This window comes from Nomia melanderi, chromosome 11, assembly GCF_051020985.1.
Source record: "Nomia melanderi isolate GNS246 chromosome 11, iyNomMela1, whole genome shotgun sequence".
Classification (NCBI taxonomy): Eukaryota; Metazoa; Arthropoda; class Insecta; order Hymenoptera; family Halictidae; genus Nomia; species Nomia melanderi.
Window position 1 is genome coordinate 5,565,239 of NC_135009.1, and position 13,441 is coordinate 5,578,679.

General features: G+C 33.9%; 2 protein-coding genes across 12 annotated transcripts in view; one reads left to right on the forward strand and one right to left on the reverse strand.

Moving 5' to 3' along the window:
- LOC116435221 (uncharacterized) overlaps positions 1 to 13,441 on the forward strand; it is a 136,759-nt gene that overhangs the window by 29,946 nt on the left and 93,372 nt on the right. For all 11 annotated transcript variants that reach the window (XM_031994586.2, XM_031994587.2, XM_031994588.2 and 8 more), the window contains exon 3: positions 9,746 to 9,907. In XM_031994586.2, the coding sequence (XP_031850446.1) occupies positions 9,746 to 9,907 (162 nt within the window). The remainder of the gene's footprint in view (positions 1 to 9,745; positions 9,908 to 13,441) is intronic.
- Positions 389 to 2,369, reverse strand: LOC143175091 (very long chain fatty acid elongase 4-like). Its single transcript, XM_076372212.1, has 4 exons — positions 2,324 to 2,369; positions 1,376 to 1,647; positions 515 to 817; positions 389 to 412 (listed from the first exon to the last, which is right to left on the reverse strand). Exons 1-4 carry the CDS (start codon positions 2,367 to 2,369, stop codon positions 389 to 391), a joined length of 645 nt encoding a protein of 214 aa, XP_076228327.1.

Genomic DNA, 13,441 nt, shown 5'->3' on the forward strand with positions numbered 1-13,441 from the left:
ACAAAAGTACAATTTTTGTCAATAGGTATTTTATGTCTATGTTAATCTATTTAGATCATTATTTGTATATATTTAAAAATGTGATTCTGTGAATTAAAGACAGTATTGGTGGGTTTTAGTCGTTAATAACTTAGAAAAGACACAGTACTTTTCTCTTGAGTTTTACTTTTTACTTTCTCCTGACAAATCATGCCTTATATTTCCTGACGTCTAATTTTGTACACTTTGTGTATAGGACAAACCAAAATTTGTTTCTGTATTTTGATAATACAGTTTAGCGGCTTTTCTCGATTTTTGCTATTTGTTTAGTATTATTTCGCATAAAAGACTGAAACTTGTAAGTTACCGATAAATTGTAGCTTCAAAAAATGAACTGTAACGGAATAATCTAAAACTGAAATAAACCGCTCAACTAAAAATTTACCAAAGTATGTAATATCCAACAACTTTTTCTGGTTCAAAAGAAATTAGATTTGATTTCGAATTACTTTGTGCGCACCCTCACTCTACTTACCATTTGAGCTATAGTAACCATACGCTTAAATGGTGCCAGAGTTTTCTGCATTTCCGGACCATACGAAGTCAACAAGTAGTAAGTGTACATTATCACGTGTATTACGCAATTCACTACAACAAGCGTTATGGCGTGTCCATTGGGAAAGTATTTTACACTTCCGCAAACTATAAATGCTGTCGACACATGATGGTATAGGTGCAAAAATGAAACCTGTTTATTTTTCTTTCTGAGCACGAACAAAATTGTCTCGATGTAATCGATCATTTTTAAGCACATTGTATACCATGCTACTTGAGTTAGCTGCAATTATATTGTTATTTAGTTGATTGATATAACATGTGACATAAGATGTTTTCATTTTATTATGTATGAGTTAGACAATTTTTTAGGCCTTTAAGTAATTATAAAAATACGAAACTTATATTACTTAATTTTTTTATTGCATTATCGATATAACTATCATCAAGTTAGATTTGTTCTAATTGTGATGATAGAAAAAAAATTGGGATTTCAAATGTTCGCATTTTTTATATACTGCATCAATTCAGGAACGAATCTTAATAGAAAAGTTGCGTGGATAATGTTTCTTTTATTTAACATTATTTTTTATATGACGTAAAACAAGTTTTTACTGACGACAAAGCAACAAGTGCACTTTTGCGGATATGGTAAAAAAGGTACATGGATGGTGCAACTGAGGATCAAACTAAGGTCTAAGTAGGAGTTAATTATTAAATTAATTAAAATTTCTTAATATGTAGATTAATAAATAATATACACCGTGGGACAAAAAAAAATAATATTTTATTTTTTGCCTAATGGCAAGTAAAGCTTAATAAATAAATTTTCTGATCATACCTTGTACGGGTTACGATCGAAGGAGTAATCTATTGTTCTGCAGAATAGAAAACCATCCTTAAACCAACCGGCGTCGAACGCGTGATATATTATCAATGCATTTGATATAATTTGGAATATATTATACCAGTATATGAACGTTTTCAACGAGTATGGCTGTCTATCTTTCATGTATTTTGGGCCAAAGTCCAAAACAAAGTATAAGTACAAAGCCGTCAAAAGTAAAAAAGGTACAGGTGAAGATATCATGAACCAGTCATTTGTCCTTTTATCTGTCAAAAATTGATTGAAAGCCGACTTTTTAAAATTATATTAAAGATGATTTTATTTGTCATGTATAAAGTTGAAGAACAATATGCTCATACAATTCAGTTATTCCTACTTCGCAATTACTATATTACCAAAATATTTTATATGGATTTGCCGGATCTAATATATTGAAAGTGTCTGAAATCAGTGTAGGTGTCTACTGATTTCATTAGTTCTATTAAAAACTTGTGAAACAATGTTTGATTCTGTGAATAACCCATTAACGAATGATTTTGTTTTATTTAACTACGTCTAAAAATAAGTTGGTAATATATATATATAAATAGTATTTTATTTTACTATTATTTTTTATAAATAGTCAACACTACAACAATAATCACAAAAATCTACTAAATACTAAAAACAGTACTATAACACATAACTTATTCAATATCTAATTGTTTCAAATGGTGTGTATATAGATACTATAAAACGAAGAGCGGTGTTCTTGGGTAGTTAATATTATTATTCGAAAGAAAGTGATTGAAAAGTTAAATTGAAGTTGTTAGTGTATTGTGTAGTAAATTGTATCCATTTATAGTGCACAGTTTTGCATCTTAATCGAGGATTGAAAATGATACTAGTTCGATTTTTAGCGTGCTGTTACTCGTATTTTAATACTTATATCTTATCACTCACCTGCAAGCTCTGTATTATAGTGATAATAAATCTCTGCTAGACCCATAATTATTGTCAGGTGCGACTAGTTTTGTAATATATGACTTTGAAATTCTCTTGAATCACTATATGAAAAAATACCGATCTTCTTTGGAAACTTGACACAAGTAGTTATAATTGCTGATTGCGAACACGCATTTGGTAAAAGGCGCTGTAAGACTGAGAACCTTCCTCCTATTTATATAGAAGCCACCAGTGTTTTGATGCGCATATTTTATTGAATGAAGTATATATTTCAATATCTCTTGCAACTACTCCTTTGTATTAAGATTTATATGCTAATTTACTTCATTACCTCATTCTATAACCAATATTCTGTATAAAGCATTTCCATTTTATTACTAGTATATTTGTACAGGCTGTTTGAGGTTTTTCTGTTTGTTTTATAACCTTTCAATAATGCCCTATTGGTCGACTTTTATATAACATTTATTTCTATTTTCGTGTATAGAATACACTGGCAACGTTTGTTCCGCAAAAACCTCAGACACTTTGTATACATTGATACATGTCAGTGATGCATGGGTTGTTTCAAGATTCATGTCACGACAATCACAGCTTGATTCTGCATCTTTCATGCGATGAAGAAGAATGAAGTCAGTGTTCGCAAAATTTATCCTGTCCATGAAAAAATGATTAAAATTTTGAATCCTTGCATTGTGTTCTATTCACTGCGGGTATAAGTAGCCTGTAAGGAACCGTGGGTCGGAAATGGATATGTAGTTTGCTTGCAAATGGCTGTTGAAGTTCTGATGGGAGAGTAAAGGGCCGCGATGTCCAGCCTCCTCTCCTGTTACATTATAGGTCATCAGACTTCATTTTGTATCAAATTGAGTCAAATTTCGCAGCAATAAACAATTGCAATTTTTAAATTACTTTTTCTCAAGGTCAAAATGAATTTACCAAGCATCTTTTATTACATCCTTTTTTATCAAATAAAACGTGTAAAATCACACTTTGATACTCATGACATATATTTTTGAAACACTCTGTACAGTTCATTTAGAAACCGATGGTACTGAAGTGGAATAATTCTATACAGAAAAATATATGAAAAGAATAAAAAAGGAACAATGGGCATTTTTATATACAATTTCGACCATGCATGGACAACAAAATAGCAATCAGTATTGTCGATAGTCTCCAATATATGATAATACCTTATAGGATAATACAAAACGTGTGAGAACTCCGTTATTAATGACTGTAGTCATTATAATGAATTACACGCACAAACTGTTTTTTAAAAGTAGAGCCTGGTGTTATTTATATTTATATATTATTAATTTATTTAAAATACATACATCTTTTTTAAATAACAGTCACAAAACAATCCTATAACAAATAAACAATCATAAGAATGAAATAATTATTCAGTGTCATCGCTATTATGTGTTAATAATTCGTCATACAGATGACCAGCCGGGATCAATATATTTTCCTCATACTGCCCCAAATCCATAAAGTATATGACCGTCATTATATGTGAACAGCAACTGAATATTCTTTTCCCACAAATATATGTATGAGGTTGAGACTTAAAAGGTACAGTGCGTTACTGACGTGAACTCAGCCGGCTTGTGGCTCAAAAGTTAAAAGGGTCAAAGGGATTCGGCCGCAAGCTCCACCTTAGCTCGCTGCTCGGCCAGTAACAAGAACGTGCCGAAATTAATTCCGCCATTACTATCGGGCCGAGTGATGCGAGTGGACGTCTCCCCTTGCCCCTCTTCACTTTTGAACCGTCGGCCGGCTGGGTTCACATTAGTAACGTACTGCAACAAAGTATAGTGCAGCTCTGGTGAAATGGCAGACCACCCACAAGCGGAGAAGTCGGAGCGGCAAGATGACTCTTCCACACACAATGTTCGGATCGCCTCGAAAATCTATACACGTTTTGATCTCTCCATTTTTCTTTTTCGTTAAAACGATGGGCGATGCATATTCGGACGTACTTTTTCTAATAACCCCTTTAGAGAGTAAATTATATAAAATGGGTCGCAGTTTATTCTTCTCGTCATATGATAGTCTACGTGGCTTATATGAAAACGGTTTGTCGTTCGTAAGTAAGAGTTTCATAGTATTTTCTACTGCAGGTTTTGATGGTCTTTGTGGAGCAATATAACATTTTCCGAACAAATCTCGCACTCGTTGTTGTACCTCGTATGGGAGTTTCTCGTTAATTTGAATATCTTGCGCAGTAGTACATGAATTGTTGCCATCTACTTCAATATTCATAATTTCTGATACCTCCCTTTTGGTTTCTAACGTTAATTGCGTTAATTTTGTAAAATCCCGGCCTAATGCTATAAAATTTTACATAGTCTCATCAGGCACAACTCGTAATATCATATTGCATTCTTTGTGATCGAATACTAGGCTCACGTTAGTAACGCACTGTACACAAGGTATAGTGCAACTCTGATGAGATGTCAGACTACCCATGAGCGGAGAAGTCGGAGCGGCAAGACGACTCTTTCACTCACAATGTTCGGACCACCTCAGTTTTCGATGCATGATCGTTATTGGCAGCGCGGCAGTAACAAAGGACAAAAGCGAGACACTGAGTGCGACGGACTGAGATGTAACGATAGAGATTAAAGTTTATAGTGTCGCCAACAACGTTCTCGATGGCCGAGTCGCGGGACGAAGAACTCAGACGGCCAATAACAAAGACGTGCCGAACCTGAGCTGTTATAACTATCGAGCCGAATGCCGCGAGTGGACATCTCCCCTTGCTCTTGTACACTTTTAATCCACAAACCGGCGGTCGTAACGTGAAAGGTGAATAATACGTGTTTACACATTATTTTCTGTAAGGGTATCGCATAAATAATGTCGTTTCTTAAGAATTTTTTAATAGAAAGCCAGCATACTTTTTTGGAAATGGCATCAAAGGATTTATCGAAAAATGGAAAAAAGTCATACATGAGATAGTCACACGACGATTACATATAACGTGAGTATTAATTTTTTACATAACAGTTTTACATTAAAAACGTTATAAGAATCTTCAGAAAATGTATTTTCTTATTTTTATGAATAAACAGTGCTGTTAGCTGAATAAAACAGCTGTAAATGAAGTTTTCCACGTTCCCTCTTGGCTGAATTACATAAATATAAATACAAAACGAACACATAAAGCGACCTCCCTACCTTGTACACCTTTTATGTCTCAAACCATTATACCATTGAATCAATAAACAATATTATTGAATATTATTGGGCAGTGAAGAAAGAAGCAGTTGAAAGCAGCAAAGGGAAAATATTATTATATTATTCAATAAACAATTATACATGCATTTGTGGGACTTTGTTTGTAGATTTGGGTCGGTATGAGGAAAATACATAATTGATCCTGGCTGGTCATCTAGATGACGAATTATTAACACATAATAGCGACGGCACTGAATAATTATTTTATCCTTATGATCGTTTATTTATTATAAGATTGTTTTGCAATTGTTATTTTTACAAAAAAAGCGGTAATATTTAATAAACAAGACACTTATGTGTTTATTACTAAAAATAAGAAAATACATTTTTTGAGCATTCTTAAAATTTGTTGACATTAAAACTGTCTCGTAAGAACTTAATACACGCTGTTATATCTCGACATTTAGTTTAACGGCGGTCCGGTGAGAATTTAAATAGAAGTTATTTATCAACCAAATAAGTATATTTATTCGTTACAAACTTTCGGAGACGGATCGGGGTGACAAACTTTCTGTTTAATGGTTTGATTTTATCTGTCTGGAATTTGTAGAGTTGTCTAAAAAGAAAACTTATGCGAAAAAAGAGGGGCGCTAGTCCAATGAATTCAATGTAGTGGGAGGAATTTTGGGTAACGCTAATTCGTCCCGACGACGAAATTGAGGGTTGCACTCGATGTAAGTTGTAGTCGAAAGAGGGAGAATTTTATGGTTTGTCTTCGGAATTTCCCAGACGTCACGGACATACCTGCGATTTCGGGTGACTAAAATATAGACATTTGCGGTGCAACTGGGACCGAACGGTTGTACCTAGGTTTTCAATAGCCAACAGTTTTTTGGTTTAAATAAGTTATTAATTTACGTTTTAATGACGTGCCATTAGGCTTCTTCGGTCAGTCGGAATTTTTAGGCAGGCAAGTATTAATAATAATAATAATGTGACATGTGACTATCGTTATTTGTGATCTGCGTGAAGCATGTAATATCTGATAGCCTCTTTTGATTTTAATAAAATGAAATTTTACTGCGAAGTACTTTATCTACTTGCCATTTGAGCTGCGATAATCGCAGGTTTAATTGATCCCAGAAGTTTCTGCATTTCTGGACCATAGGAAGACTGCAAATAATAGGTGTACATCATCACGTGTATTGCGGACTTCACCAAGCCCATCGTCGCGGTATGTCCGTTGGGAAAGTGTTTTACACTTGCCCAAGTCATCAGTACTGTTGAGATGTAGTGATAGACGTGCAAAAACAATATCTGTTAATATTTCTTTCTAAGCACGTACAGAATAGTCTCGATGTAATCAATATCTTTTAACCACAACAGATACCATAAAATTTGAGCCATCTGTAATCATATTATTGTTTGCTTTATTAAATTATATATACCATTATTACTAACTCTAAACTAACATACGTTTGTTCATACATTTATTAATGTAGCTGTCGAATTGTTTATTAGCACTGTTTTTGTAATGTATAGTTACATAATTAGAGATGCGCTGTATCATTGGAACGTTTTAACCGATAAAATGTTGATTTGCATTAACAATGTAGATAAGATCAACTGAAATGGAGTTGTTTACTGTCTGTTATTATTCTGACCGTCGGTCGAAAGTATACGTCTGGCTTTTTTTGCTTTTAACATGATTCATTCGGTTATAAGACAAAACCAATGTGTTTATTTCGAATGAGATGCACAGAAAATAAAGTCACACGGTAGAAAAGTTTCGAAGTATTTTATCGTAACAATTGGATTGTCAAATATCCATATTTTCAATTATTTTCACTGGTATAGTGAATTTTGCACAGAAGCCTATTTAACTATTGTTTTTACATATATTTACTTTCTAAATGTATTCTTTTTTCTTAAGGTGTTAATGATATCTATGATACACTGTTTCTTTGTAAAAAAGTGGGCTATCTCTGCTCGACTTACCCTACCCGACGTCTAACACCAGGTTCATACCTTCATCAGGCCGCGATCGTAGGAGATATTCAGTTTAGTTGCAGTACATAAATTCGTTGTTGTACCAACCGACGTCTATCACGTGATATACTATCAGTGCATTCGTTACAATTTGAAATATATTGTATCAGCGGATGAATGTTTGGAATGAGTACGGCTTTTTATCTTTTATGTATTTTGGGCCATAGTTCAGAATGAAATATAACTAGAAAATTGATAAATGGATAATAGATACAGATGAAGATATTATGAATCAGTTATTTGTCCTCTCATCTATCACAACTTTACCAACCAAAGCTAGTTTTAATTCTTCCACCCATAATAATGATACTTTATTATCATTAACACATAAATGTTACAATTCTCTGTAACATATTGAGAGGCTATATTATTAATTCTATAATTAATAAATAATTAATATATTCCGTAAAAATAATTTTCCTCCTTTTACTATGTTCTATGTTGCGTCGCAGTGCCAAGTGAGAAACAGATCGCTCTTGGGAGACAGTTACAGTGATGCTCGCTTAAATTCTACTGCACCATTCCTACTCTTCCCCCTCGAACTCAGTGTAACGGGATCCCAGTAGACAGGCACAGAAAATGAATACGAACAATCGATCTCGATTTCGTTCATTATACCGAATCTCTGCCACTGTCAGACTGTGCTCAACTCAATTCTGTAAGCAAATAGCTACCGCTTGGTTTTTCTGCTCGGTTAAATTTCACTGCTGGGACCCGAAATGTGGAATTTAAACGAACATTACTGTAGTTCGAAGGTTATAGTAGCGCCGGCGCGTCAGTAACGTGCTCGGAACGACATACTGCGTTCTGATTGGTGTGCTGGCGGTATCCTATTTTTCGATATTAAGGGATCATCATTTAGCCAAAGAGCTTCTTTTTATTTTCTGGGGGCGAACATTGTAAACACCGTATCAAAATATACGGTCCATTTTACGTCTCAGTGTTGTTTATAAACATCCCTAATCATCCTTATTACTTAAACGAGTATTCAGAAAAGTTTACAAAAAAACATTTTGGTCCTTCGATCCGGATCTTTCAGTGCCGGGAAATTAAATTAGTTATCGAATCCTAAGCGGAAGTGTCTCTTAACAACGCTCACATAGAACACTGATTCAACGCTTGGATTCAACGATCACATTCAATTCACATGCTGCGTCATAGCCAGCAGCCAGGGCAGGAAACCTATTGGTCTAAGGAGTGCTCACACGCCGCACGCAACGACTACAGCATTATCAAGCTCACACATATTCAAGTAGCTTCGACGCAGCGCGGTCACGTACTCTCCGGCTGAGAAGTGCTGGCGGTTACTCCTCGCGGCGTGAAGTCAGGGAGGCAAGGGGACTCTTCCACTTACGATGTTTGGGCCGCCTCGGTTTTCGTCACGTGGTCGTCATTGGCCGCACGGCAATAACAAAGAACGGAAGAAAATGGTATGCGACAGAGTGAGACGTAACAATAGAGATCAAAGTTCGTAGTGCTGCCAGTTTTGTTCTGCCACTATGCGTCGAAAATCACGGCGGCCGAAATATCGTGGCTGAAAGTCTCCTTGCCTCCTTAATTCTGAGCCCAGTGGGAATATCCTACGATTTCCTTTCAAGAAGTTGCGATAACTTGAACATCGACAATGTTTTACTAAAAAAATAAGTATTTCCTTAATCTCGCCAAGTATGTTACTATGAAAGATATGTGTAAAAGTCAAGCTATCCTGTATTTGCGTTGAACGGTTTCGATATAAATTTTGTTGCTTCTCGTATTGCTTTATTTCTTTCTATCTATTAAATCATATATTGATATAAGAGAGCTTTACATTTCTATTCCTCCAGAAAAATTTACACTGCGTATAAAACGCTCATGTAATTATAGCCTTAAAGTGAATTTGTACAGCAAAAAAATTGCGTATTACATACAGTACAGCTTTCACGTTAGCTCCATCAACTCACAAGCTAAAAGAGCACATTTCTGAATGAAACTTAATAATAAATTCATCTATTCGTAAGAAAAATGTAGAAAACAAAACTAAGGATGTTAAAACCGCCTTGTGTACTTACAAGTAGCTTAGAATTGTTTGATAATATATTTTTTAGGAAATTTTACGAGAAATAGTCAATTCTAAATCGTCACAATTTTTCCGGAACAGATTGATCATGTGTGATTTTAATAATGTTTCGAATTGATTTTCAGATACGGTGCTAGTGCAGCAAGTCGACTTTTTAGAGACGATTTTAGAAGAGACCTCCGACGATCTACAAAGTGATTCTGATCGGAGTGGTACAACGTATTGGGTTGGCTCGGATTCAGAGACCGAGAGCGTAATCCACATTCGGGCGAAGCAGAGATCGGCAGGTAAGTTAGTCGGCATTAATCGTCATTAATCCATTGCTTTAACTGTTAGAGCGCGACGTTGTTTTCTTTTATTTATAGAGAAAGACTACTATAATTAGTCCTATGTTATTTGTTGTATATATACACATTTGTTGGGAACAATAGATCGGTTAAAAGAGAAATTTTCATTTTATGTAAGCAACTTTTATCGGAGAATTTTTGTGTATGATAAGGAACATGGACATTTTTGTTATTTTATTTCTTATATTTATAAGATATATAATTTTTAATTTGTGTTGTTACATATCAAGTAGTTTCAAACTTTTGATCGGCAGTTATATATACCGTTTGCCTCTTCCGAACATAGCGTCAGTCTAAGGTTTAAATGGTCGTTATTTGCGAGCGGAAAATAACACAGGAGGGAAGCGGGACTAAATGTGACTGAGTGAGATGTAACGATAGAGATCAAAGTCCATAGTGCCGTCAATTTTTTTCTCTATCGTTACATCTTACTCCGTAGCCCTCAGTTTCGCTCCCGTCCTTTGGTATTACCGCGCGCCAATAAGAACCATGCATTGAAGATCGAGGCGGCCCAAACATTGTGAGTGGAAGAGTCGTCTTGCCGCTCGGTCCTGATCGCTCGTGGGTAGCCTGCCATCTCGTCAGTGACGTACTTTACTACACAAGTAATAATGTTAATGCCAAATGTTTGGTATAGTATAATTGATCTTTTAACCCATTGTGGCACATAGCTGTCTCTTCCAAAGTAGTTAAAAAAGGTTCAAAATATTGTTCTCTAGATGTAATGAATATGCACTTTAATAGTTTGAATTCATTGGTTGTCTCGAGATAATAATACTTTTTAAGATAATTAAAGTGTGCTTTCAAATTAAAATCACATTGCAGATTCGAGAAATAATGGAAACATTAGGTGTTCGCAGGTTGCAAACATTTCGTCATAAAGGATTGATAAGAAAACTCACAGAAGTTATATGAAAGTAAAATTTGTTTCTTTTTATTCGTCCAAAAGAAGTCTAACTATTTTACGAAACAGATTTAGTGCTGAAATAAAATTTCTTAAATAACTTTATCAATTATTATTTACATTTTCAATTAATATCTCCGGTATCTGTGAAGGATGGGAATTTCTATCAACAATGTTTGAGAACTGAAAGACGCCGATTAGCATCATGCGTTAACAATGTGTTCATTTATATTAGAAATTCTGAAAGAAATTTTGTTATTATTATTTATCTTTTTGTTTGTAACTCTATTTTTTTGTGTCCCCTTGGTTAACGACGTGTAAGGCTCTGGTGTCGAACTTTCTGTCGACCGTCGCGTAATTTATTCGGCCGATCGTTACGTGTTCAGAGTAAGCCAGGAATAGGTGCGAAAATACCAGGTCTGTTGGACCAGACCGACGGTTGTCAATTTGGCAACAATTCCGAACATAGGCTGGCTGCCACGTGTTATATTACGCGGCAAGGTGCGTGAAACGAGTTCGTACTTAGCGAACGGAGTTTCCCGCAAATAATCTGGCAAACGTCAATCTTATTATCCAACCCCCAAATAGATCGATTTTGTATAGTACCGAAATGTCTATCGCGTACAATATAGCGGTCATTTCAGACGTACTAAAAGTTATACAATATTCGATGCATATACAGCGATCGATGAGAAAATAAGTCATCTGTAACTATTCTAAGATCAATGTTTGCAGACGTTCGGTCACCAAGTGGAAATATTAGACGAATGTAAATAAGTATACACTATGATCGCTGTTGAAGCTAACTAACTGTGAAATAATATTAATATTAATAAATAAATATTAAAAAAATAATATATTAATACGAAACATTAGAAATTTAATATATAATAATAATAAATATACGTATATCGATATAAAATAAATATTAAAAATAATATTAACATTAGGTTTACCCACATTTTTATATGCCTAGTTCTATCGACACAGATCAATTTGACCCATCAACAAAATCATACACTTTCTTGAAAAAAACAACTTAAAAAGCGACATAATTATACACAATGATCTTATAAATGAAATTATGAGATATATGGATAAAAGTCAGCACAAGTGACAGAAAAAAAATGTAAACGGTTTCTGTAATTTCTCTCACAAAGTTGAAAATGGATCAAAATGATACGCCTGGCAAATCCAGTGTTAATGAAGATAATAATTAATCCATTTGCATGTGTAAGCGGAGTATTCCACACACGACGATCGTCACCTCCACTTTCGGATGAAAATGTGTTAATATTCACTTTTTTCTAATAAATTATATACATACATATTTAAATAAATCGTTTCTTCTTTTATTCGCTTTATTCAGGCTTTATTTGTTGAAATTCGTTTTATTGAAACAAAGTAGTACGTACGCCATGTGTTCCGATTAACCGGGACCCACTGTACTTTTAATAATTTACATAAGCTTAATAAAACTTAATAAAATCGTACTATATAAGGGAAACTTACATTTGATATAATCTTTTATTATTATTGTTGTTGTTGTTATTATTATTATTATTATTACATTGCAAGATTGTTCTTTCGTGTGAACGCGACATACGTAGTTTCCTTCGAGTATTTGATCACTTTGACGAGCGAGCATGTTTGGTTGCTGTTCACCAGGCGGCGACTCCACACTTCGGTATTGTAGCGCTCTCTCTTGCAATGCGTGTTAGTTCAAGATAACACTCACGTCCTGTTTGTATAGCAGTTCACATTAATCGCTTTAACAGATTTGTTCTTTATCAACTTGAATTTTTTTTTGTAAATTGTGTGCAAAAATTTGCCAGTTTTTTTAATTATATATTTATTGTATTAATTACATTATTATAGTGAATTCTAGTATGTAGAGCAATTTTTATCTAATTAAGGAAAAAATTATGATATATAATTATATTTTCATTTAATATTATTCTGTTTTCAATACACATTGTATAGAAAATTTTAAAATGATACGAAGGAAACAAAATGTTTCAAATTGTTTACTTGAAATGTGGAGTTTGTAAAATTATTTTTTCACCGCACTTAAAAAAAGTTTTCTCTTATACTTTTCACATACTAAAATTTTTATTTTTCAACAAATAAAGCAGGTTATTTTTTATTATATCAGTTTTATTTTATACAGGTCTTGAATTTGTACGGGATAGTGAATGAGTTACATACTAAGCACTTATTTTCGATGAATTTTAAATGAATCATTCAAGAACAATGACGATCATGGAAAACGTAGTGTCAAACAACTTATTACAGTAATTAGATAAGAATCTTATCTCAAGCTATTTATCGAGTACATTAATAAAATAAGCTTATAGGTCTTTCTCGCCACTTTTTTTAATGAAACTTCTGTCTACCTTAATTGGTGGTTGAGTTCAAACCTATTCAGGATACTTAGCAATTAATCTTAGGTATTCTAATTTACTTGAATGAATTTATTACCACCTTTTAGTGCAATTAAGGCTTTCCCATACATTCTGTGTGATCTTTTATCATTAATCTCTGAAATAGGAAAGTTTGTACTTTCTATC

Excerpts from the sequence above, each read along its gene's own strand:
- LOC143175091 (XM_076372212.1), bottom strand. The coding sequence starts at position 2,369 with ATGGGTCTAGCAGAGATTTATTATCACTATAATACAGAGCTTGCAG. Across the intron at positions 818-1,375 it reads TCGATCGTAACCCGTACAAG|CTAACTCAAGTAGCATGGTA; the intron begins GTATGATCAGAA and ends ATATAATTGCAG. Across the intron at positions 413-514 it reads TGGTTACTATAGCTCAAATG|TTGAGCGGTTTATTTCAGTT; the intron begins GTAAGTAGAGTG and ends GTAAATTTTTAG.